Below are 25,642 nucleotides of genomic sequence, written 5' to 3' on the forward strand. Positions count from 1 at the left end.
CCATAGTGGGTTTTTTCAATATAATTACTATGAAATCTTATGTTTTCCATGTGTAAATTTGCATATTCCTAATGCCTTTGCTAAGAAACTTCTCAAGGGTGGAAGGAATGAAATAGTCACAAAATATATTTTAGTTGGTGGCATCTATTTTACTGCCTGAACTAATCCCTACACATATTCAGAGTTTTATCGGCAGTTGGATTCTTTTGCGAATAAAAGAAAATTAATCTCTGGCCTCACAGCGCCATCTCCTGGAAATAGAAGGGTAATGTTATGGTGGAAAACCTTTCTAAAAATTGTTTCGGTTTTAAAAGATTGTTGTAGTTTGTTTCCTTGAAATCAGGAACACATTGAAGCAATGAGAAGAGTATTTGAAGATTACATATCTTAAAGTTGCAAAGGTTGAGAAATTCTAGGCAGTATCTTAGCCATGTGTACAGTAACATGATGTTTATTAGATGTTGTGTGTACAATAATCTGATTTTTATTACTTAGGTCCATCTAGAACAGCAGTCGCCAACCGGTGGGCCGCGGCCCACTGTTGGGCCGTGAGAAAATTTGGTGGGCTGCAGAGAAACCTCACCCCCAGAGCACGACCCTCCCTTAATCCAGGCTGCGCAGAAACACAAGGCTGTGCAGCCCACATGGCCCGCGGGAACCCTCCCCGCCCACTCACTCCTTACCGGGCAAACTTGCCTGCTAAATTGCTATTTTTCCTTTTTCCAACCATCATCCATTCTGCTGTGCCGGGAGATTTAGATTGGCTAGGAAGTAGGAAATGGTTGGATTTCTTGTTCTCTAGCTAGTCTTTAGATCTTCGGCTCTGCTTTTAAGCAGAGTGACTGAAACTTCTATTATTCAGTGCAGACTCACGGCAAGCAAATTTGAGAGACTGAGCTAGCCGATGGCAAATAGATAGATCACTGAATGATTCTGTGAGCAACTCAATCTGTCTGCCTGCTTTGCTGGATTTTGGGTAAAAGTTGCTCTTTTTTTATAAAAAAAAATATCAATATTTACATACATGGTGTGTTGTGAGTTCATTTTGTGAGTTTGCTTGCTAGCAAATTTTATGAGTTTGCTTGCAAGCAAATTTTATGTGACAGACTGAGCTAGCCGATGGCAGATATGTAGATCACTGAATGATTCTGTGATTCTGTGAGCAATTGAATCTGCCTGCCTGCTTTGCCTGATTTGGGGTAAAAGTTCCTTTTTTTTAAATAAAAAATTCAATATTTACATAAATAATTATAATATTTACATACAAGCCACGCCCAGCCAGTCACATGATCACCAAAACACACCCACAAATTTGGCCACGCCCACAGAACCGTTTAGTGGTCTCTGGGATTTAAAATGATGAGTTTGGTGGTCCCTGAGGTCCAAAAGGTTGGTGACCCCGATCTAGTACTTTGCAAATCTTAAGTCTAGGACAGTAAGTGCGATGTGCTAAACTGGGGTTGTCCAACCTTGGCAACTTGAAGACTCGTGGACTTCCAGTTCCAATTCTGGGAGTTGAATAGTGAGTTGCACACAAATGTGCAAGTTGCCAAGGTTGGACAACCCCAGTTTAGCACATCGGATGGACGCAGATTGGAGAAAAATTGGGAAGCACAAATTCAGAAGCTGGAGCCAGCACATCCCTGGAGGGCACCAGACTGCAGAAAACTCAGGATTTTTTTCCTGAGCATCTGCTCTCCGCCTTACCCCAAAGGTGAGAAATAACGAGCTTGAGAGAAGCTCTCCGCTGGGTCTCCTACCTCCCCAGATACTTGTCAGAAGACCCCGGCCTAAATCACCCTCCACCCAAAATAACGAGGAGCTGCTCGTCACGATGGAAGCTGTAGGCTGTAAAAATCCCCCTGCCCATGATGTGGAGATGGTTTGCTTTGCCTGACCCCTCCCCCCTCCTGTCTAGCATCCCCCCCCTCACAATGCCAGTTGGTACATTCCTCTGGTACAGTATTCAGGCTGGAGATCCATTCGTTCCATGAAGGAGGAGGGTTGGGGGGGGGGGGAGGAGAACTGCTGCCCACCAACCTTGCTGGGGGCTTGGAGAGAAGACTGATAGACTCCGGTAACTTGGCACCGGATCTTCCTTTCCTTTCCTCTTCTCTCTCTCTCTCTCTCTCTCTCTCTCTCTCTCTCTCTCGGGTGGCATGACACTTTTTGGCCGCAGAGAAGGGTGCTGGAGATGTGAGTAACCCTATTTTGTTCCCTGGGTTGGACGTAGGGCTTCACCTTCCCCCCCCCACCCCCGCAAGACAAGGTGGCACGAATTTGGCTGCCAAGGCAGAGGCAAAAACAGGCAGGGAAGAGACAGGAGGGAGGGAGAGAATTAAGCCTTGGAGAGGGGAGGCAGGGAGGGTTGCTTCCACATTTAACCAGCCTTGTCCTTCTTCTGGATACATAGCCATTTGGGGAAAAAGGCAACACAAACTGATCCTATCACACTTTGCTACGAAGAATAACCAGGCGGGGGATGGCGTGTATTTTTTTTGGAGGGGGGGGGGTTGTTCCTCTCTAGAACACTAAAAACCTCCACAGACCGTTCTCATCCTGGACACTCATATTTCGAACTGTTACCATCAGGGAGGCCGTTATAAGTGTCTTAAAATGAGGACTAATAGGTTGAGAAACAGTTTTCTTTTCCAAGGCAGTAATTGTCTTGAATCAAACAGTGCATTTGTGATTATTTATTTTATTATTATTATTATTATTATTATTATTATTATTATTATTATTATTATTATTATTATTATTATTATTATTATTTTAATTTTTAAATACTCTGTAGTGTGATTGTGATGTGGTGTTTGGGGCACTGTGCTAGAGTATATTTCAAATTTCATTGTATTCATGGAATGCAATGACAATAAAGGTATTCTATTCTATTCTATTCTATTCTATTCTATTCTATTCTATTCTATTCTATTCTATTCTATTCTATTCTATTCTATTCTATTCTATTCTATTCCATTCCATTCCATTCCATTCCATTCTATTCTCCTTCCTATCCCTATTCTATTCTATTCTATTCTATTCTATTCTATTCTATTCTTCTATTCTATTCTTTATTCTACTCTATTATTCTGTTCTGTTCTGTTCTGTTCTGTTCTATTCTATTCTTTTGTCCATATTCTATTCTTTTGTCCATATTCTATTCTATTCTATTCTATTCTATTCTATTCTATTCTATTCTATTCTATTCTATTCTATTCTATTCTATTCTTGCTTGGAAACAAAGCATGCCATTTGCTCATCCTTCCTTCCGTTTCCTTCTCTATATAACCAGCTCTTTGGTTTGAAAGAAAGTTAGATCAAAGAGGCCATGAAAATGGACACGGTAGCTCTTGCTCGATAGATCTTGCCAGGGAAGGTTGTTAAGGCATCTAAGGCAATACACATGACCTACTGAATCGTAGTCAGAAAGCAATCCGCGTCTTTGCAACCAAGGCATGTATGGGCACGAGGGTGTGAATGAGTGTGTGTGGTTTGGGGAAATTAAGCCTTCTTACTCTCAAGCTTCTGTCTAGCACTCCATTATATATTGAAGTTCTGCCTTTGTCCGTGGCTTGGTTTGAGTGGCAAAGTATATTTTAGCTAAGAGGCCGTTGGATCCAGCTTGGTGATCTAGTTCATGTGTGACCATTATAGAGAGGGAGGATTGGGCTGGATCAGCAAGCCATGGGAAAGTGTATCTGGTGAACGGAAAAACACATTTGGGCACAGTAGCTTTGTCCAAAACAACGGACGAAGACAAGAAAGCCATCTCTCTTTGGCCTGGGTGCACGAATAGTTTAACAGATTAGGATTCTACCTATGGTTAGAGCAATTTCCTTGATATAAAAGGGATCTGACTGTAGTTTGTAATTGTCGACTGTGAAATCCTCTTCCCACAGCTAAAAAAAAAAAGCAGAGAACCCTTTTCTGAAGTGATGGTAGCTAGAGCTTGATAGCACCCCAGGAAGCAGTCGATGGGTGTATCTTGAGAATGTTCCAAGCAGAAAAATATATTCTAGGGGTGCCATTATTGGCTGGAGGTGGGTGGGAATCCATCTGAATGGACAAAAACAAAAGATAGAAGTAGATTTTGGAAGGACAAACTTTGTCTCAGGTATTCAGTCTTCCCACGTTCCCACGAATGCTCATCTCTAAGACGCAAGTCCTATTGATTTCTATAGGATTCTCATTGCTCGAGGTAAGTATAGGAAGGAGCCCCAAATTACAGTTCCTAGTTAAGGAAGTACTTCATCTTTGAAATGCATTTTGGATTTTTAGTGCAGCTGAAGAAACCTGGCTCTTTTCTCTCTCCACCAAACCGAAAGCAATAATTCTGTATCAGAAAAAAATAATAATCTTGACTCATCCTTTGCTAGCTAGATGGGAAAGAAGCAAGCTGGTCTTTTTTTTCTTTTTTCTTTCCAGAAAGAGCATCTATGCCCTCCCCAGGAGGTTAAATGGTGCTTAAAATTGCATCCATGCTACCAGTCCCCTTGAGTGAAGAGTCTAATTCTGTCTTCAGACAATTTCAAAGCTGATAAATAGCATAGATAGGTTGAAAAAGATGTCCATGCCTTGTTTCCTTCTAAATTTTAGTGTCAACTTTCTTCTTCATCCGGGTGACAAAAAGGTCATGAGCTGTGGTGGAGCAGTGGCTAGAATGCAGTATTGCAGGTTAATTCTGCCGACTGCCAGCAGTTCGATCCTGACCGGCTCGAGGTTGATTCAGCTTTCCATCCTTCCGAGGTCGGTAAAAGGAGGACCCAGAATGTTGGGGGCCATAGGCTGACTCTGTAAACCAGGGTGTCCAACCTTGGCAACTTTAAGACTTGTGGACTTCAACTCCCAGAATTCTGGGAGTTGAAGTCCACAAGTCTTAAAGTTGTCAAGGTTGGACACCCCTGCTGTAAACCATTTAGAGGGGGCTGTAAAGCACTGTGAAGTGGTACATAAATCTAAGTGCTATTTCTTTTGCCATATCTGTCCTCTCCTGCTTATGCTCTAGTTTGGCTCTACTCTTTCTCTTTAGTTGCCAATTTTTTTTCTTTTCCTCTAGATATAAACATGGCCCAAGAGCCTAAATTGAGCCATACCAGGCCTGGTCAGAAGAGGCAGCAGACCGTGAGCTTGTATCCGTGAGTCCACCCCATCACTGTTGTTTCTCTCCTCACCCCCATTGCTGCTGTTCTCCCCAAACCTAACCCTTGGTTTCTAGTTTAAATTGCTTGGGATGGTTCCGCTAATCTCCAGATTGGTCTAAACCCAGATAGGGTTGTAATCAAAATCAAATCTCCTTGGAGACTGGATTAGAATACCAAATTATAGATATTTCAGAGATGAGCATGCAAATAGGTAAGATAAGATCGGTAGATTGATTTTAGAAGGTGAGAATTGTTTGAGGCGCAGAATATCCAGTTCTTAACTTCTTCCTTCATTGTCCGTTCTAACTGCGGAATCACTCCTTTCAGTGCGTCTTGCTCATTGTGTATTCATGTCCACAACTGAGGCTGGATGGTGAAGGAAGATATCACTTTCCCCAATGATCCTTGGTAGCAGTGTAGAAAGATAGCAGCAAATTTGGAAGTAGTGAAATGGGATTTGGGGGCCAGATATATTTCCTTCTGTTCAACCTTCCATCTAAGTACCTGAAGGACATACAGAAAGTGGTTTCTCCTTGTCTCCTCACAACTACCCAGAGGTGGTATTCAGCAGGCTCTGACCAGTTCTGGAGAACCAGTAGTGGCAATTTTGAGTAGTTAGGAGAACCAGCAAATCTCACCTCTGACTAGCCCCACCTCCATCTATTCTCTGTCTCCCGAGTCCCAGCGGATTGGCTGGATCTTCTGTTGTTGCCCTGCACAGGAGAACGGAGCTGGAAAGCAGGGTAGTGGAGTGGGAAGGGAATGGGATTTTGCAGTAACCTTCCCCTGCCACACCCACCAAGCCACACCCACAGAACCAGTAATAAAACAATTTGAATCCCACCACTGCAACTGCCCTATGAAATTGAACAGGATAGTTAGTGAACACTAAATCCAATGAGTTTCTGGGCTATATGGAGATTTGGACTTCTCTCCAATCCAGCCAATCAATCTACCAACCAACCAACCAACCAACCAACCAACCAACCAACCAACCAACCAACCAACCAACCAACGAAACAACCAGCAATTCTGGGGGTTAGTTTCACCGAAGCCAGTATGTTATAGCTTCTGAAGTTCTTGCTATGGCACAAATTGGAACGTGACTAAGAGTCCCTTAGATAGACAGGAACCCAGCTGTTTATAGCTCTCATAATTAAATCTAACAACCTGGACAATAATTGGCAAGTATGCTTCTGTGGACACTATTCCACAGATATTTTTGCACCTCTCCTGAACCAATATTGCAACCGTTGCTGTTCCCAAGGCACCTGAACAGATTCTTTCTTCCTCAGATGTGGCACACAAGGATTTGCTACGAATGCTGTTTTTCTAACAGGAATGTGTCCTGTCCCTGGAGAAATAAATGAAGCCCATAAAAGGAGAAGACGGGGTGCTACCTCAATGCTCATTTAGGTGTTCCTCTTTGGGAACCTGACTGACTATTGTAGAAGTCTCAACTTTTCAAGGATAATTGCAGGGAATTCTGCAAATGATGATGAGGATTTGGGAAGTGAAAGTGGCAGATGCATGAAAGTGTCCTTAAAGAGAGAAAATCTACTTCATTACATCCAATATTGATGTCCCACATCAGGACATTAAAGTTACATCTCTAACCTGAGCTAACTTAGATTAATCTGGTCTTCCTTAATTTGGTGTCCTTCAATACATATTGGGATTACAATTCCTGAAGTTCTTGGCCTTTCTGGCTGTGAGTTCTGGGAGATGTAGTATCCACACAACTTAAAGAATAGAGTAGAGTTGAGTTGAGTTGAGTTGAGTAGAGTAGAGTAGAGTAGAGTAGAGTAGAATAGAATAGAATAAATAGAATAGAATAGAATAGAATAGAATAGAATAGAATAGAATAGAACAGAACAGAACAGAACAGAATAGAATAGAATTCTTTATTGGACAAGTGTGATTGGACACACAAGGAATTTGTCTTGGTGCAAATACTCATAGTGTACATAAAAGAAAAAATACATTTGTAAAAAATCATAAGGTACAACACTTAATAATAGTCATAGGGTACAATAAGCAGTCAAAGGCTGGATTGGATAAGGATGGATTAAATTCATGTTGGATAACAATTTTCTACAGGGACCAGTTCAAAAATTGGCAACTCTAGAGAGAAGAAAAAGGCATCTGGGTTGCCAAACTTGTGTTCAGAGCTAGTTTTGATCCAGGATTACTTTTTGGGCTTAGTAACCTAAAACAGATTTACTTAGAGGAAATCAAATGCTTGTAGGGCAGGGAAACCCTCCATTTCCCCCCTCTAGTCATCCTCATTCACTTTGGCAGGAGAGAATAGTTACCTTGGAGACCTTCTCATGGACGATGCGTGATGCTTGTCCTTAATTAAGAACATGTGAATATTCCCTACTTTTCATAGGGAAAGAAACAAAATAAAAAGGAGGTGAAATCCACAGTAATGGTGAAGTAATGGCTGGCCTAGAAACCAGGCGACTGAGTTCTAGGCACCCCTTAGGCATGAAACCACCTTGCGTAGCGATCAAAATTGTAGTTCTGTTGTGGTAGTAGACCCTAATCCTATTTTCTCTTTGCTTCTGAGCGCCACTAGGGAAAGCATGCAAGTTCTCTTTGAGCAGAGAAGGCCAAAGAAGGAAGTTGCTTGTTGTACTGTGAAATTGACTAGATTGATTATGTGTATACTGATGATTATGTACCCTAACACTAACCTATCCATCCATCCATCCATCCATCCATCTCTCTCCCTCCCTCCCTCCCTCTCTCTACACACACACAGACACAGACACACACACACACACACACAATCTATTCCTTGTGACCCCATAGATAGATAGATTTTTATCAGGAAAATTTCTCCATGAAATTAACTAGAAGCAATGCTGAAATGGACTACTACATCAAGAGTTCAGAAAGGTTCACTTGTCAAGTTGACCGGAAAATAGACAAAGCAATTAAAGAACAATGGAAGAGTGTAGGCCAGAAAAATAGCAGTGTCTTTAAAAAAAAAGCTACATCACAAATGCAGGAAATAAGGATGGATCTTTCAAAAGCTCAACTGAAAATTGAAAAAAAAAACACCCGACAGCTTATAACAGCTGGATCAAAAACAACGAGACTAGAGACTGAAACCTTCACCTCCCACACTTATGAGTGGTGTGTCTAGCCTGTCTTCTAAACACAGCAGACCTCGTGTTGTGCTCTTTGTCATGTGCCTATTGAGCTGTGACCTTTTTTTGGAAACTAACACCACTAAAGTGCTGCATATAATTTGATAAGTTCTCCAGTGTCAGTCCAGCTTTGCTTTGTATCTTGGAGGTCACTTCTACAACCAACACGGTTGATGGCCAAAGGAGTCCTCCATCACCCAAGAATATTCACTGACTAATGGAGAATGTGGAAGTGTTAGAGTCACAAAGGATCATTTGGTGGAGGTCAACCTTGAATTCCATCTGTTGGGGTTCTGGGCTCTTGGAAGGCTCAAGAGGATCTGCTTTAGGTTCATTTGTACATTCTGATGTTTTTGTCTAATATAGGGATGTCCAACTTTGGCAACCTTAAGACCTGTGAACTTCAAACTCCCAGAATTCCCCATCCAGTCAGCATGGTTGGGGAGTTTGGGGAGTTGAAGTCCACCAGTCTTAAAGTTGCCAAGGCTAGACACCCTTGGTTTAATAGGATACTTTCTCTATATGTCTGGAGTTTCCAATAATGGAAACATTTGTCTTGTTATTCAACTGGGAGAAGAAACAGAAGTCATGAACTTTTGGAGTGCATCAAATGCTATCAAGTGTGCACAACATTTTGTAATAATTACCTATAACAGGCAAGGTGCTAATGTAACAGGAAGGTGCAAACATGGGCATGGCAGGCAATGAGAATTGTAATATTATTATTAAGCTTTTAACTCGAATGATATTAATGTATGGCAGAGGTCTCCAAACTTGGCAACTTTAAGACTTGTGGACTTCAACTCCCAGAATTCTCCAGCTGGCTGGAGAATTCTGGGAGTTGAAGTCCACAAGTCTTAAAGTTGCCGAGTTTGGGGACCCCTGATGTATGGTGTTAAGGGGTTGGCTAGGAATGAAATTTGGGTGGTTGAATTTGAGCCATTGAGTGTCTCTCGGACTAATCTATGTCCAGGGCTGTTGCAGTGTTTCAAATTAATGGGATCCTTCCATCTTGAAGCCCTCAAGGGAAAAGCAGGATAAAAACGTAATGAATAAATAATTCATATCAAAGGATAGGACCAGCAGAACAGATGAGGTAGTATCTGGTAAAATTCACGTGAAGTATTAGTGCCACTTTATAAAACCTTGATAGGACCACACCTGGAATACTGCATCCCGTTTTGGTCACCACATTACAAAAAAGATGTTGAGACTTTGGGAAAAAAATGCCAATTAAGATGATTAAAGGCCTGGAGGCTAAAACATGGGAAGAACGGTTGCAAGAACTGGGTATGGCTAGTCTAATGAAAAAGAAGGACTAGGGGTGACATGATAGCAGTGTTCCAATAATATTAAGAGCCTCTGTGGTGCAGTGGTTAGAGTGCTGTACTGCAGGCCGCTTCTGCTGGCTATCGGCTGTTCAAATCCCACCAGGCTCAAGGTTGACTCAGCCTTCCATCCTTCCGAGGTGGGTAAAATGAGGACCCAGATTGTTGGGGCCAAGAGGCTGACTCTGTAACCCGCTTAGAGAGGGCTGTAAAGCACTATGAAGCGGTGTATAAGTCTAAGTGCTATTGTTATTTGAGGGGCTGCCAGAAAGAAAAGTGGGCCAGGCTATTCTCCTAAGCACCTGAAGGCAGGACAAGAACCAACGGGTGGAAACTAATCAAGGAGAGAGAAGCAACCTGGGATTGTGGAGGAACTTCTTAATAGTGAGGACAATTAACCAGTGGAACAGCTTTGCCTTCAGATGTTGGGGGTGTTTCATCACTGGAAGTTTTTAAGGAGAGACCGGACAGCCGCTTTCCTGAAATGGGATAGGGTCTCCTGCTTGAGCTGGGGGTTGGACTAGAAGACCTCCAGGGTCCCTTCCAGCTCTATTCTGATTGACATAATATCCACTGTATTTAGGAAGTCTCCACTCCTGTTTCAGCTTCAAGCATATAAAACTAGGCAGAGAGAGAGAGAGAGAGAGATTTTATCCTTTGGGCCAACTCCTCTTTCATGCTAAATAAAATATTGGTCCATCAGCAAGAAGACAATTTTCTCTGACAGCCATTTGCTTTCAGAAATGGCTGCAGATAAAAAGAGCAAACTCTTTGTGATCTTTTCTCACACGTAGATTTCCTCCTCCAGTTTGATCCTCTTAAGGGACTTCTTTTCGCTGTCAATAAAAGAGATTGGAAGGGAGTTGATGGCATAGAATGGGGGCTTTGATGGCGTTTATCTGTTTATGTATTTATGTATGCATTTATTTAGGGCTTGGGAGGAAAAACGACTCGGTTGCAAACAGTATTTCAGTGGGAAGTCAACGCATGCAAAGGGGAGGGTGGAACAAAATGCAGGGGGGAAGAGAGAGAGAGAGAGAATGCAGTTGCTGGAGGCTGCTTTTCCATCTTCCTGGATTCTAGTGGCATCTGGGAATCATTTGCTAGGAGAAACCTTGGGATGACCTCTCAGTGCCAAGGGACACAGCGGTGAAGAGACCTTGGCAAAGCGAAGGAGGAACAGGGTACAATGGTTCCCAACCTTGGCAGCTTTAAGTTGTGTGGATTTCAACTCCCAGCTGGCTGGGGAATTCTGGGAGTTGGAAGTCCACACATCTTTAAAACTGATAACGTTTTAAGCCCAACAGCATCAAGATCAGCTGAGAGCCTTTCCAGGGTAGACTTTGGAGACAATCCAGATGACCAGATTTTCGCAACACTTTGCATCACAAAAGAACAAATGGATTGTCGCCATGCGTTAGGCTTAACCAAGCATAAATCTAACCAAGCTTTAGGGCGTGATCTGAATTAACTCACAGAGGTGGTTTAGTCTCCAACCTTTGGGGCACCAGGGACCGTTTCCCGTGGAGAGAGGTTTTTGCGTGGACCGGAGGAAACGTGGTTTCACTCTTGCTGCCTGCATCCCACGGATGGGGGTTGGCTTTCTTTGCGTGGCATTTCTGATCCCCCCTAGTTTAGTCAACCTGGCTAAGTCGGTTGTGTGAATATAGTCAGAGCACACTAACATGAATTTAAAGGAGGCTGCAGGGAGGAGATTACATGGCTCAGAATCTGGAGGAATTTAAGAAACCCCTCCTGCCCAGTTCCTGATCCTAGGACAGTGATGGCAAACCTTTTTGGCACTGAGTGCCCAAACCGGAACGTGTGTGCATGTTGCGTGCATGTGTATGTGCTGGAGAGCCGTAAACCTGAAGACAAGTTGGCGGGTGCCCGCATGCCTGTTTTGTGGCTGTTGTTTTTTTTTTGCTGTTTAGAGGCTGTTTTTCAGACCATTTTCAGGTTGTTTTTCAGGCCATTTTCAGACCGTTTTCTGGGCCGTTTTTCAGATTGTTTCTCAGGCTGTTTTTTTGGCTGTTTTCAGGTCATTTTTGGGCCATTTCTGGCCATTTTCCGGCTGTTTTTCAGACTGTTTTCTGGGCCATTTTTCAGGTTGTTTCCCAGGCTGTTTTTGGGCTGTTTTCAGGTCATTTTGGGGCCATTTCCAGCCATTTTCCAGGCCATTTTCAGGCTGTTTTTTGAGCCATTTTCAGGCCATTTTCTGGACCATTTTTCAGACGTTTTTCAGGCCGTTTTTCAGCATTCTGGCACCCACAAAGACCAGCTGGTGACAGCACGTGTACCCACAGAAAGGTCTCTGTGTGCCACAGGTTTGCCATCATGGTCCTAGGATATACACAAAACTGCAATCTAGGTGCCTTTGAGAGAACATGTCAAGCAGGCCTCATTTCAGTCACAAATCGGTCCCTCTGGACCAGTGGAGCAGCCAACAGATGGAAGCTTGGAAAACAAAAGGCCTTAACAAAGAACCCAAAAATAACTTCCAGGGGAAAACAATAGCTTCTTTGCACAGCCTTTCTGGAATTCCTGGCTTGGTCCATCCTCATGGTTGCCAGCAGGCTGCCTCTCTGTGCCTTTAAAAGGAGGAGGGTTGCTTTTTATTAGCCGTTGTGAGGGGTTCGTAAATTCCTCCTGGATGCCTGACTTACTTTCTGCTCCATTTCAGGGTTAGACATCCTTGGAATTAGCAAAACACGCCCCCTGTTTTCGGGTCTCGGTCTTTGGGTATGGCATATGAGTTGGCACCAATTGATCTGAGTGTGCTACTCCGAGGATAGAAAGAAGTGAAGAAGCCAAAGAGAAGGGGAAGAAAACCTCAAAACACACCCAGAAACAACTCTTTAGAATGTACAGAATTACAGAAAAGCAGAGTTGTAAGGGACCTTGGAGGTCTTCTCGTCCAACCCCTTGCTTAAACAGGAGACCATATACTCCTTCACATTACACCATTCCAGAGAAATGGGTGTCCAATCTCTTCTTGAAAACCTCCAGTGTCAGAGCACCCACCACTTCTGGAGGCACCTTGTTCCACTGATCAATTGTTCTCACCATCAGAAAATTTCTCCTTAGTTCTGTTGTGGTTCACCAGCAGCCTGTGCAGATGGCAGCGGAAGAACGGGACCAGTCAGGGAGTCTGGAGAGGACTTGGTCCTGTGTCCGATGCAGAGATGGGGCCAGGACCATCTGGGAGTGAGACTGGCAGCAGCGAGGCAGAGGACCCAGGGGAGCCTGTTCCCAGTGCGTGTGTGCACAGAGCTGCTAGAAGACGAGAGCAGCTGAAACAAAAGGGGCAACTCGGGAGTAAGGCTTGGAGGTGATTGCCCCTCCCATAAGGTATAAAGGACAGGCCAAGATGACGAAACCTTTGCAGGAAGCGAAGTCGTTCGTTCGGTTCAGATTCATTCTTGAAGCTCTTTGTACTTTGGTGGGTTTTCTTTCTAGTTCATTTGACACTTCTGTTATTGGCAGCACTTCACAGGAAAGAAAGGTGGGTGCTTATCTCGAGGGACTGTTTGAGATTCTTTACCCACTGGGAATAAAAATAAGTCCCAGCGTTGCAATAAAACAAGGCTTGTTTTTAAAACAAGCGTGTGCGTAATTACGGTCTCGGAAGCCTTGGTCAGAACAAGTTCTAGATTGCTTCTCTCCTTGATTGGTTTCCACCTGCCACTTCTTGTCCTGCCCTCAGGTGCTTTGGAGAATAGCTCGAACCCCTCTTTTTTCTTACAACCTCTCCAATACCCTGGTATTCAGCTGCTTTGAAACTCATCAGATTTCGTACTCAATGCATTGTGATGCAAACATTTTGTCCAGGTACTTGTCGTTTGTTTGGTACTCAATGCACAAGCTAGAACTTGTCGATGTCAGCTGCTTTGCGACTCACAACATTGTTCTTTATGGGGACAATTGGTTTGGTATACAACACGCCTTCCAGAACCAATTCACAAGGAGTCCAAGGTACCACTCTATTAGAAGCCTGCTATCGCGTCTTAATTTATTATGTCATCATTTAATATGGCAACCAGCATCTCCAAACGAAAGCCTGGTCCAGCGGATGTCCTTTTCTGGTTTAGAGGTCCTGTTGATCAGCCTCTTCTGCTCCAAAGCCCTTGTGCTGGCTTTTCTGCTTGTTTGCAACACTGAAAACCCGATGCAGCTGTTCTTCCTGGAATGGCTTGGAGATCTCTAGGAATTAAGGAGAAACTTCCTAACAGTGAAGACAATTAAGCAGTGGAACAGCTTGCCTTCAGAAGTTGTGGGTGCTCCATCACTGGAGGCTTTGAAGAAGAGACTGGATAACCATTTGTCTGGAATGGTATAGGTTGCTTGAACAGGGGGCTGGACTAGAAGACCTCCAAGGTCCCTTCCAGCTCTATCCTGATTGTTTCAAATGCCTCCGTGAGTTATTGGGAAGTGTTGCCTATTAGTAGAAGAGTTGCAAATTAAGCTTTTGTGCTTTCATCAAGTACTTTCCACTTCCACTTTCAATTTTAAGGCTAGAAACCTATTTTTGTATGGTTCCACTGAACTATGCACATTATTGAGTGTCAGGTAGCATGTACGTTTAGTACATTATTATTATCATAGCAATATTCCCATTCTGCATCTATTCCCTGGTGCAATCACAGCGTATAGCGCTGGCAAGAATACATCCTGAAGTAGAATATTAGTTCCACTTGCTCAGCGTGCTTCCTCTTAGTTTCTAGCAGAGTGCCCAAGTGAATGGCTCTAAAAGCCACTGTTTGCAAAAGTCTGCCTGCTCTGCATAACCATGAAGGTTTCTTCTGTTCAAATAGGATCTCTAAAGGGCCCTTCAATCACTGTTGCTCTCTAGGGCCATGCAGAAAACAAGCGAAAGAGCAGGAAAAACAAGGGAAATATTGGCATATCAAAACTGAAACATGCATATTCATGACAGGGTTCCTTCCCAGAATGGCAAGGCAATTTTCTCTCCTGCTTCTAGGAAGAGAAAAACCAAAGGAAGAAGTGGAAAATTGGAAACGTAATTCCACAGTGGTGGTTAACAGTTGAGACATCAACAGTCTTGAAGAACAGCAAAATATTGGGAGGGGGCTTCTCGATTCAATTTTGAAGAAATGGATCGTTTTTCCCCTCTTCCTCTTAAGGGCGTTTTACACCTTGAAAGCAAAGGAAGATAGAACAGCCTAAATTCCAAAGTGGAACCATATTAAAAGCTTATCATGTCTGCCATTTTGCGGTATCTGTTGGTTAAAAGAGCAGATTTATCCTTTAACGCGTTCCAGTCTCTCTTCGTTCAGACGTGCATGGATATGAATGATTTTTCAGTGTTTTTTTTTTTTTTTTTAGCAAAGTCCTTCTTGGATTTTTGGGGATGATAATTAGACTGGCTAAAAAACAAAAGATGGAGAATGGAATCAAGATTAAGGAGATGCTGGTTCAAATCTGTTGAGGAGGTGGTCGGTTACCCGCTCTTGAATATATACATTTCTAAGCCTTTCTTCTCCTTTGCAGGAGCAACTGTGATCTGGACTATGAGCTTTACAAAGATGATTTGCCATACAGGTGAGTTTAGTGCTTTAATCTCATCTCTTTGCTTTGTGTTTCGACCATAGAGAGGGCAGCTTCCTTAGCTTTTATTGTGTTCTAAATTTCTACACTACTCTATCTTGAATGTAGGCTTTAAAAAGGAACTAGTAAATCAACTAGGGACGCGGTGGCTCAGTGCCTAAGACGCTGAGCTTGTCGATCAGAAGGTGGGCAGTTCGGCGGTTCGAATCCCTAGCGCCACGTAATGGAGTGAGCTCCCGTTACTTGTCCCAGCTTCTGCCAACCTAGCAATTCGAAAGCATGTTAAAAATGCAAGTAGAAAAATAGGAACCACTTTGGTGGGGAGGTAACAGCATTCCATGCGCCTTCAGCAATTAGTCATGCTGGCCACATGACCACAGAGGCGTCTTCAGACAGCGCTGGCTCTTCAGCTTTGTAATGGAGATGAGCTTGCTGGTCATGTGACTAGCTGACATGGCTTGCTGGCTGGGCGTGGCTTGCTGGTCACATGTCTGGGTAGGTGTGGTTTGGTGGTCATGTGACTGGGTGGGCGTGGCCAGGTAACTGGCAAACCAAATACAAGTGGTCCTCACTTAATGTCCAGTTGTTTAGCAAGTGTTCTAATTTATGACTGGCCTCCCCAGAGCTACTTGACCTGTTTTGGGAGTTTTGATAGCCATGCATGCACACACACACACACACACACACACTCCCTTCTAACCCTGCTGGAGCAGGTCATTGCACTAGAATCCGCAAAGCATCTCTGATTAGATTCTAGTAGTGAATAGAATCTAATCAGAGATGCTTTGCTGATTCTTGTTGATTTGTTTTATTTGTATTTCTTTATTTTATGCTGCTGAATTGCACTGGCATGCGTGTCCCTTCTTGTGCACAGCCCAGAAGTTTTGTGATTCTTTGCAGCAAAAAAATTACTGGCTTTGCTCTACTTTTCAAACGTGCCGCCCCTGCCGTGTTCTAGGTGCTTGCCCTGCAGGTCCATCCCATTGAGCCCGCTGCACCAGAGGGACCTGCCCAAGCAAGTCCGAGCGAAGTGGTGCACCAAGTCAATGGGGTGAGCCTGAGAGAGGGAAAGAGAGAGAGAGAGAGAGGGAAAAGAAAGAGAGAAGGAAAAGTTCTGGCCCCCTAGAGCAGGGGTCCCCAACCACGGTCCGCGGACCGGTACCTGTCCGTGGAACAAATCCTACCGGGCGCTGGTTTGCTGGCGCCGCCATCTTGTTTTGATGAAAAAGTGCTTCCGGTGAGCTTTTCCGGTAGAAAGCTCACCGGAGCTTTCATCAAAACAAGATGGCGGCGCAGGCTTCCGTGAGCTTTTCCGGTAGAAAGCTCACCGGAAGCACTTTTCATCAAAACAAGATGGCGGCGCCCAGCTGATGCTGGTACTGGGTCGCGGCGCCCAGCTGATGCCGGTACCGGCCGCGCATAAAAAGGTTGGGGACCACTGCCCTAAAGCCAGAAACAACTAGCACGTATGTTAGGAAACCTTTACTTTTACCTTAGTAAATCAACTTCTCCTACCCACCTTTCCTGCAGGATCTATGAATACCAGAAGATCCCTCCTCTTATTGGACACATTCCTATCAAGATCAGAAGAAGCCATCTAGGCGCAGAAAGCAAAACCAGACTGAGCCCACACACAGACTTGAGAAGCAACAGCAATCCCACAACAGGACGTACAAAATGTGAGTGTTTGGTTTTGGAGAGACGCTTCGGTGGCAAGAGGGTCTATCGAGCCATCTTGTAGTATAAGAACCACGTTAGTTTAGGGCAGGGTTTCTCAACCTTGGCAATTTGAATACCTGTGGACTTCTACTTACAGGTTTCTCCAGCCAGAAATTCTGAGAGTTGGAAGTCCACATATCTTTCAAGTTGTCAAGACTTGAGCAGCACTGGTTTCGGGTGGCAAAAATCAGGACTCTGGTAGCATCTTTTCCAACTCATCTGTTTTATTCAAAGGCAAAAGCTTTCATGAGTTATAGCTCATTACATCAGATGCAGAGACTCGGACATCTAGTCCAGGTTAAATATTCCTTTGCGCATCTGTTGTGAAGCAGTCGATTCTGGTTGGCTGAGCAGCTGTGCGGAGCACAGAGCAAAATCTTTAGGATGCTCAGCAGGGCTGGTGACCTGCTTGCAGTTCATCTTTTTTAGGGGGACAAAAAAAATAAATAGGAAATTAGGAAAAAAAAGCATTTGTGGCCAAGTAGAAGTCAGAAGGAGGTCTTCAAATATGGCAGAAACAATGAAGATAGAGAAAGCAGAATTTTTGGTTGCTGTAAGGGAAAAGACAAAACAGGCAACGTAACCTAGAGAAACGAGGGTGGATATTTAGAAAGTAAATCAGCATTCCATATTGATCTGAAACCATCTAGCTAGCCGGTTCAAATAAAAGCCAGAAAAACCAGGAATAATCTACAAGCTGTTCCTATATAATTCTGCTTCTTTGGAAGGACAGGATTTCTGGGTTTTAAACAAACGACACTCAATATGCACCAATTTGTGTGTGGCTGGGCTAGCAGATGTGCACAGGGAAACAATTCTCCTGATCTTTATCGCCGTGTCTTTTTGCAGCAGCTGTTTTTCAGATTTCAGTTGTTGGCAAAAAGCTGGGAAATTATCCCGTTCATTAGCACGGATGCAAATGGCTGCCGGCAATAAAAGCCAGAACGAACTCCTTCCTCAGCCCACGTTTCCCGGTTCAATTTCTGCAGGGGGTCTTTTTAAAAGGAAGGTAGCTCATTATTCCGTCTCTCTCTCTCTCCCCTCCTCTCCTCCCTGCAGTGCGGGCTGAAGAATTGCACTCCATCAAAGGGGAATTAAGCCAGATCAAAGCACAGGTGGACAACTTGCTGGAAAGCCTCAACAGGATGGATCAACAGCGGGAACACCCCACAGGTGAGGGAGAGAAGGGTCTCTTTAGAACCAAAGGCACCTTGGAGATAGTCTAGTCCAGGGGTGTCCAACCTTGGCAACTTGAAGACTTGTGGACTTCAACTCCCAGAATTCCTCAGCCAGGCTGAGGAATTCTGGGAGTTGAAGTCCACAAGTCTTCAAGTTGCCAAGGTTGGACACCCCTGGTCTAGTCCAACCCCCTGCCTAAGGCAGGAGATATTATACCATCCTGGATAAATGGCTGTCTAATCTTTCCTTGAAAACCTCCAGCAATGGAGCACCCAGAACGCTGGGAGATAAGCGGTTCCATCACCAGTTCTTCTCACTGTGAGAAATTTTCTCCTCAGTTCTTTCTAGGTTGGATTTCTTTTGAACAAACTTCCACCCGTTGCTTCTTGTCCCGCCCTCTGGTGCTTTGGAGCAGGGGGTCACCAACTGGTGGTCGGTTGACCACTGGTGGTCTGCGAGAAAATTTTGGTGGTCTGCAGAAAAAATATTTGCATTTTTTTTTAATATTGCACTAAATCAGGGATCCTCAAACGACGGCCCCTGGGCTAGACACGTGCAATGAATGTTTGTGTTGCTTGCAGAGTCTCCCCCTTTTGGGGTCTTTTTGTGCAGATCGGAGGGAATTCCGACTTGGGGTCTGCTTCAGCCTCCTGGGGCGAGGCTTTGGGCGAAGGCTGGAGGGAAGGGTCGCTGGAGGGCCTCGTTCCAGTGGGACTGCATCCTGGCCTGGAACTGGCTGACCATCTCAGCCCGCTGATCCTCCAGGTGCCAGTAGCAATAGCACTTTAGACTTATATACCACTTTATAATGCTTTAACAGCCCTAAGTGGCATCTTGACCCGAACAATCTGGGTCCTCCTTTTACCCACCTCGGAAGGATGGAAGGCTGAGTCAACCTTGAGCCTGGTGAGATTCGAACTGCCAAATTGCAGGCAGCCGGCAGTCAGCAGAAGTAGCCTGCAGTACTGCACTCTAACCGCTGTGCCACTGTGGCTCTATAAGTACCTGGCCTTGCACTCCAGCAGATCTTCCCTCTGCTTGGAAAGCCTATGCTCCTAGTCCTCAGTGAGGTGCTTCTGCCGAGCCTCCTCCTCGGTCATATCCAATGTGAACGGGGCCAAGGTGTTTTGTCAACTCTTTCTCCTCGTGGCTCCTTAGCTCCAACAACCGCTTCCTCTTGGGGCCCTAAGGAACCCAGGCAGGTAGGCGAGGAGTGACTGGGAGGGGAGGGGTGAGGTGAGGCTGGCGAGGCGCCCCTCGATATGAGTGACATCGAGTTGGCCACGCCCACCCAGTCACATGACCACCTAGCCACGCCCACCCAGCCGGTCATTAGGTAGATCATATTAGAGGTCCACAGGATTTAAAATTATGAATTTAATGGTCCCTGAGCATAATATCACTAGCATGTTAGACATGCCAGGAGGACCCAAGAACGCCACTGATTCGAAGTCCTGGCCCTGAGGTACGGGTAGCCCTTGACTTATGACAACAATCGAGCCCAACATTTCTGTTGCTTAATGAGGCTGGTACATTTTGCCCCGTTTTACGACCTTCCTTGCCATGGGAGAACCCCAAAGCGCCCTGGCTCCTTGTTGGAATGGGAGAATCCCAACGGTGAGCATTTCTGATCTCGCAGGTGCCAAGGAGAACAAGAGAAAACCGTTTGCCAGCGTGGATCCTTCCTACCCGGCCGGAGAACTGACCAGGGTGAAGGGAAGTGTCCGAAATGAGGGTCAGCAAGAGGTTGATAGTGCAGAGGAGAGCACAGACACCGAAGAAGCTGCGGTAAGTGGGCCTCTGAGATTTATGCCAAGGGAGCAGCAGAGTTTATCCCACCAGATGGGATTTTACTGCATTTCCTTCACACATCAGAGCATCCATCCCCATTTGCCTCAATGGCATGTTTACGCTGCTGTTTTTCCTCCTCCTCCTCCTCCTATTATCAGATGGCTCAGAAGCCTTGAGATGGGGAGAAAGGGAAGAGAAGGGAAGGGAGGGCAGAAGCTCAGGGTGGAAGTGTTTTGATACCGTTCTAGAGGTGCTTTGCTGTGGAAAGTAGGTTAGCTGGAAAACAGAGAGCTGCGAAGAAGATTTGGTCGCCGGATTAACGTCCGGGTGGAGTCTGCTCAGGTTATTTATTTGCCAAGAGTGTTTATGGAGATTCTCAAGTCATTCAGGCCGCAGCTGTTTGAAAGGCAAATGGACTTCGTTTTTCCTTGAAGACATCTCGCTTCTCATCCAAGAAGCTCCTTCAGTTCTTCAGAAGAATTGAACTGAAGGGGAATAGAATAGAATAACAGAATTGAAAGGGATCTTGGAGGTCTTCTAGTCCAACCCCCTGCCCAGGCAGGAAACCCTACACTTCAGACAAATGGTTGTCCAATCTCTTCTTAAAAACGTCCAGTGTTGGAGCATTTACAACTTCTGGAGGCAAGTTGTTCCACTGGTTAATTGTTCTAACTGTCAAGAAATTTCTCCTTAGTTCTAAGATGCTTCTCTCCTTGATTAGTTTCCACCTGTTGCTTCTTGTCCTGCCTTCAGGTGCCTTGGAGAATAGCTTGACCCCCTCTTCTTTGGGGCAGCCCCTGAGATATTGGAACACTGCTATCATGTCTCCCCTAATCCTTCTTTTCATCAAACTAGACATACCCAGTTCCAGCAACCGTTCTTCGTATGTTTTAGCCTCCAGTCCCCTAATCATCTCTGTTGCTCTTCTCTGCACTCTTTCTAGAGTCTCAACATTTATTTTTTTTTACATTGTGGAGACCAAAACTGGATGCAGTATTCCAAGTGTGGCCTTCCCAAGGCATGATAAAGTGGTATGAACACTTCACGTGATCTTGATTCCATCCCTCTGTTTATGCAGCTTCTTGGATGAGAAGCAAAATATCTTCAAGGAAAAAACAAAGTCCCAGTTGCCTTTTGAAAAAAGCACCACGAGGATATTTGTCAAGAGATTGATGAGGGACAATCAGGGGCCCTGTAATGTAGGGCATGGGGTCCCCAATTTATTTTAGACTTAAGGACTACACAAGAGTGAGAAGGTGCTTCCAAAGGGCAAGACCACAAAAAGGGAAGCAGAACCAAGAAAATAAGGCAATTGATTTAACTGCAATTAAATTCAACTTAAGCATTCTGGAAAAAGGCCTTGGTTCCCTGCCCTGGTTCCCTGGCAGAACAACCTGCGTTGTTTGCGAAAGGCTCAGAATCCGATGGGAAAACCAGCAGATTCATGAGATGTGCCAGATGATGAACTTGGGACCAACACTGACCTGACTCAGCCTGTGTAGCTTCTTATGCTAGGATAGAGTTCTCCAACCTTGGCAACTTTTAAGACTTGTGGACTTCTGGGAGTTGAATTCCACAAGTCTTATTAAAGTTGCCAAGGTTGGAGACCCCTGTGCTAGGAAACACATTTGATGATTGCAGCCTTTAGAAGTATACACTGCCCACGTTGGGTTGTTACTGCAATAAATCTATACTGAGGCTACGTATTTAAACCGTATCAGATGCTCACCCAAATAATTCTGAAGATACATTGAGCACTGAAAGTATTTTGTTTTTCTTCCAGCTTCTGATGGCTCTCTCCACAGCATCCAACATTTGGGAACTATGAAATATAATATTTTTACAGCTCTAGATATGGGGACTTGGTTCAGATGCCATTGGAAGCCATGATTGACTTAAATCAAGCACTAAATCAAGCCAATCTACTTTGAAAACAGAGAAGCTGCAATTGGACAAGCTCAGAGTTACCATATGAATATTTTCTTCCCTTGCAGGTGAAAAATCACACACCGGATCCCGAAGGAAGCAAGTAAGGAGGGCTACCTTGCTGGGATCCCTCTCCAAGCACCTCCTTTCTTCTGTGTTGCGTTTCCTTCCCATGACTTCAGCTTGTGCAGCCTCCGACGTCGCTTCCTTGCAATCCGTGGTGGTACAGAGGAGAACAGAGGTCCAGCTTTGCTGCTGCCCCTAAGCTGGTGGAAGAGCTTCCTCTTGTCAATTTAAGGATCTTGTGTGTTCTTGTTAGAAAGCAACCTTAAATACAGGTCCAGGATGGGAGAAAGAGGGGAGGAAAGGCAAGCACCGTGACTGCACATTTGAACCAATCATTGTGGCTCCGAAATAAACAGTAGCGATGTGCTACAGATCAAACCTGTTCTTATTCTTTTATGGGTACCCAAAGAGCAATTGCACGTCAGGTCTAAGATGCTTCGAGTCCAGGTTAATCTCCAGGCATCAAAGGATGTCGTTCTGGGACTTGTGTTGCACACATTGTTCTAAGCAAGGCAGGATGAAGATTTTATGGCGTTGGAAGAAATAACCTTCTGGGTTCAGTTCCAAGTGGGGAAGAAAGACATTGGAAAAATGATGATTGCTTGGAAAGATGATTTAATGGTGGACAGGACCACATGGCTTGGAGCTTCAAAGTGAATTCACACGCTTCAAGATGTTGGGTGAAGGAAAAGAAGAAGGGGCAGGGATGCTGAGAGTGCAATTGTTTTATACTCTCTGGTTGGGCCCCAATAGAGAAATGTATCCCATTGGCTGTCAGACTCCCCGGGGCAGGAGGGTCTTAGCTAACTTTGTAGACTTTGTCTGAATCACCTGAGTGCTGACTGATGCAATCTTCCCAGGCCAGGTGATGAGATGGGTAGAGGCCTTTGTTATGTAGAATACTCTGGCCCAGGCCTCAATAGCCTGCCCATTAACAAAGGTGTGTGTGGTGGGGGGTGAGCTTCTGCTTCTGAGTTTCTACTTCTCTTTTTAGGGGAAATATTCTGCCTTTTTAGTATATCCTAAAATATTTCATTTTCCCAGGAGAGGGGTGGGTTTTAACTTCCAACAGCGTGAAAAAATAATATTTCGTATTTTTAAACCACCCATCTCCCTCAAAGGGGGGCTCTTGGGTGATTAATGATAGATGCCATGGGTGCCTTCCGTGCAAATTCCTCTAGTCCAGGGCTGTCAAACTCACAGCCCTCGGGCCGGATGTGTCATGTGCTGGCCACGCCCATGCCCGGTTTACCGAAGGGGAAAAAAGTCGCGATACGTCACCTGATGATACAAGTTTGACACCCCTCCTCTAGTCCCTCACAAGAAAGACTGGATCTGTGTGGTTTAAGGGGTAAAAGGTGTCCAAGAAACTCCATCAAAACTGCACATACTGTACACATTTTTTGCTCTGCTTACTCCGGGAATGTTTTGAAAATGCTCGTCTGTCGTTGTACTCACCATAGCTTATTTTAACCATAGTTTACTGAATTAACTACAATGGCTGGGGCTACCGGACATACTAAATCAGCGTTTTTGAAATTTGACAACTTCAAAATGTGCGGACTTCAACTCCCAGAATTCCCCAGTCAGTCAAACTGGGTTGAGAATTCTGGGAGTTGAAGTCCACACATCTTAAAATTTGCTGAGGTTTGAAAATGCATTAGTCTGGTAATAGCTAGAGAATAAAAACAGGAATAGAATAGGAATTGGAATGGGAATAGACTGTAGCCTGCTCCACATCATCATCTGGATTTACACAACACGCAGAATGAATTCATGTTCTGACTTAATGCACTTTACAAATTTATCATAAGAATCAATCTTACCAGATCAGGTGTAATAGGACCAATTAGATGTTTCTGCAAAATTCACAAAGTTGTCCACCAAATGGTAATAGAACTGGACTATGGACGTACGATGTAGCCATGCAATAACTGCAGACCATTAAGAAACCAAAGCCAGTGCCACCCTTTTACCTTGTCACTCAAAATGCCACATCTTAGTCATTTGAATATGTTTCCTTTAGTTTCTCTGCCCATTGGTTTTAGAGAGTAACTTTATTCTCAGAATGGGTATCAGCACACTAGGTAAGTCAGACCAAGAAATCACCTCCACACAAGGTTTAAAACTACTGTGATTGAAACAGGCTATTGTTGGAAGTTAAAACCCACTCCTCTCCTAGATAAATGAAATATTTTAGGATATATTAAAAAGGCAGAATATTTTCCCTAAGAGAGAAGTAGAAACTCAGAGGCAGAAACTCAACCTTTGCTAAGGGGCCATTAAGGCCTGGGTCAGTCTATTTTACATAACAAAGATCTACCTTCTTCAGGCAGACCCATAATAGGAATTGCCCAAAGCCCTTTCATTACATCATCATCCAGCAAGGCTCAACCAAGCCTGGGACTCAGGACAACCTACTGAGTTGCCCCTTCATGGCCTCATGGGAGTCTGACAACCAATCAGAATACAAGCTCAAATTCAAATCCCAACAGACGGTATAAAACCCAGGGATTCTCAGCATCTCTTCTTTTTTTTGCTCAGGCTCTTCAAGGCGCGTGATCCTGTCCTCCTCCTCCTCTTCCTCCTCCTCCTACTAATACGAATTGGGGGGAAGGTTTCTGCCCGACTCCTTTCTGAATGTTATCTCATCTCTCTGGACTTAAAAGTTTCATACTCATCCCTTCAGCTAAGTAGAGTTTTTGCTTATTTTCATCTTTATTCTCTACAACGGGAGGAAGTCAATGTTTCAATACAAAGCAACCTATAGGAAAAAAACAAAGCTTTACAAAAGAGGTGTTTTAATTATAAACAAGACAACCAGTCTGTTGAACTGATATGTTCAAATAACAGCCAGAAAAGCAAATTCCAGTGAATTATCATCAAAGAAAAAAATCACATTCAATCAAAGCCAGGAGAATGCCAAAGGAGACTCAAGAAGAGAGAGAAAAAATGTACTAACAAGGATTTAGTCAATTTAGGATTAAAAAAAAAAACAAGAAATAAAAGATAACAATGTGGCTTATTTCCGAGACAGAAGAAGGCAGGAAAAACAAAACAGACTGGTGGTTCCTCCCCCACATCCCATTTTTGCGCGAAAATGGAAAAAATGGTATCAAAATTAATGTGACTTTTAAAAGCATCCATTTACACAAGCTACTGGCTGCATCTGTGCAAAGCACCAAATAAATTATGGTTAACCACTGGATTACACTGGGTTCTTAATGGACAAAACAAGCCATGATATTGCTTAACGGTCATAACCTGATTCTCCACGGCCTTCTGAAAACATTACCCTTATTTTGTTTTAGCTGAATCGTTGTTAAGATAGATAGATAGATAGATAGATAGATAGATAGATAGATGATAGAGATAGAGATAAATAGATAGATATAAAGATAGATATAAATATAAATATAGATGATAGATGATAGATAGATAGATAGATAGATAGATAGATAGATAGATAGATAGATAGATAGATAGATAGGTAGGTAGGTAGACAGACAGACAGACAGACAGGCGGATAGTGGTTTCTGGTGAAAACTCAGCCATCACTTCAACCTAACCTAACTTTGCAAGAAACTCCTGTGAAACCAAGTCTTCATCCAAAGGGCCCACATTAACAAACAGGTCAGAGGCCGCCTCCGCAGGACCAACAAAGTTCTACACTAAAATAGGGCAGCAGTTGTGGGTTCAAGAAGAGTTTTTTGAGTTACACACACACACACACAAAAAAAAAGACAACGGTGCAAACTTGGGA

The 25,642-nt window shown here is 44.1% G+C and overlaps 1 protein-coding gene across 1 annotated transcript; it reads left to right on the top strand.

The window, feature by feature from the left end:
• The first annotated feature begins 1,938 nt into the window (after positions 1 to 1,938).
• Positions 1,939 to 22,257, top strand: LOC113417509 (RNA-binding Raly-like protein). Its single transcript, XM_026675938.2, has 7 exons — positions 1,939 to 2,196; positions 5,060 to 5,138; positions 15,142 to 15,192; positions 16,729 to 16,877; positions 17,977 to 18,090; positions 19,736 to 19,884; positions 21,882 to 22,257. The coding sequence occupies exons 1-7, from the start codon at positions 2,160 to 2,162 to the stop codon at positions 21,918 to 21,920; spliced, it is 618 nt and encodes a 205-aa protein (XP_026531723.1). The 5' UTR covers positions 1,939 to 2,159; the 3' UTR covers positions 21,921 to 22,257.
• Positions 22,258 to 25,642: the final 3,385 nt, after the last annotated feature.

This window comes from Notechis scutatus, chromosome 9, assembly GCF_049901735.1.
Source record: "Notechis scutatus isolate UNSWTSFEM ecotype Mainland chromosome 9, rNotScu1.2, whole genome shotgun sequence".
Classification (NCBI taxonomy): Eukaryota; Metazoa; Chordata; class Lepidosauria; order Squamata; family Elapidae; genus Notechis; species Notechis scutatus.

Bases quoted from the DNA above. Each gene is read 5' to 3' on its own strand.
- LOC113417509 (XM_026675938.2), top strand. From the start codon at position 2,160: ATGACACTTTTTGGCCGCAGAGAAGGGTGCTGGAGAT. The intron at 2,197-5,059 runs GTGAGTAACCCT...CTTTTCCTCTAG, and splicing joins CAGAGAAGGGTGCTGGAGAT to ATATAAACATGGCCCAAGAG. The intron at 15,193-16,728 runs GTGAGTTTAGTG...CCTTTCCTGCAG, and splicing joins AAAGATGATTTGCCATACAG to GATCTATGAATACCAGAAGA.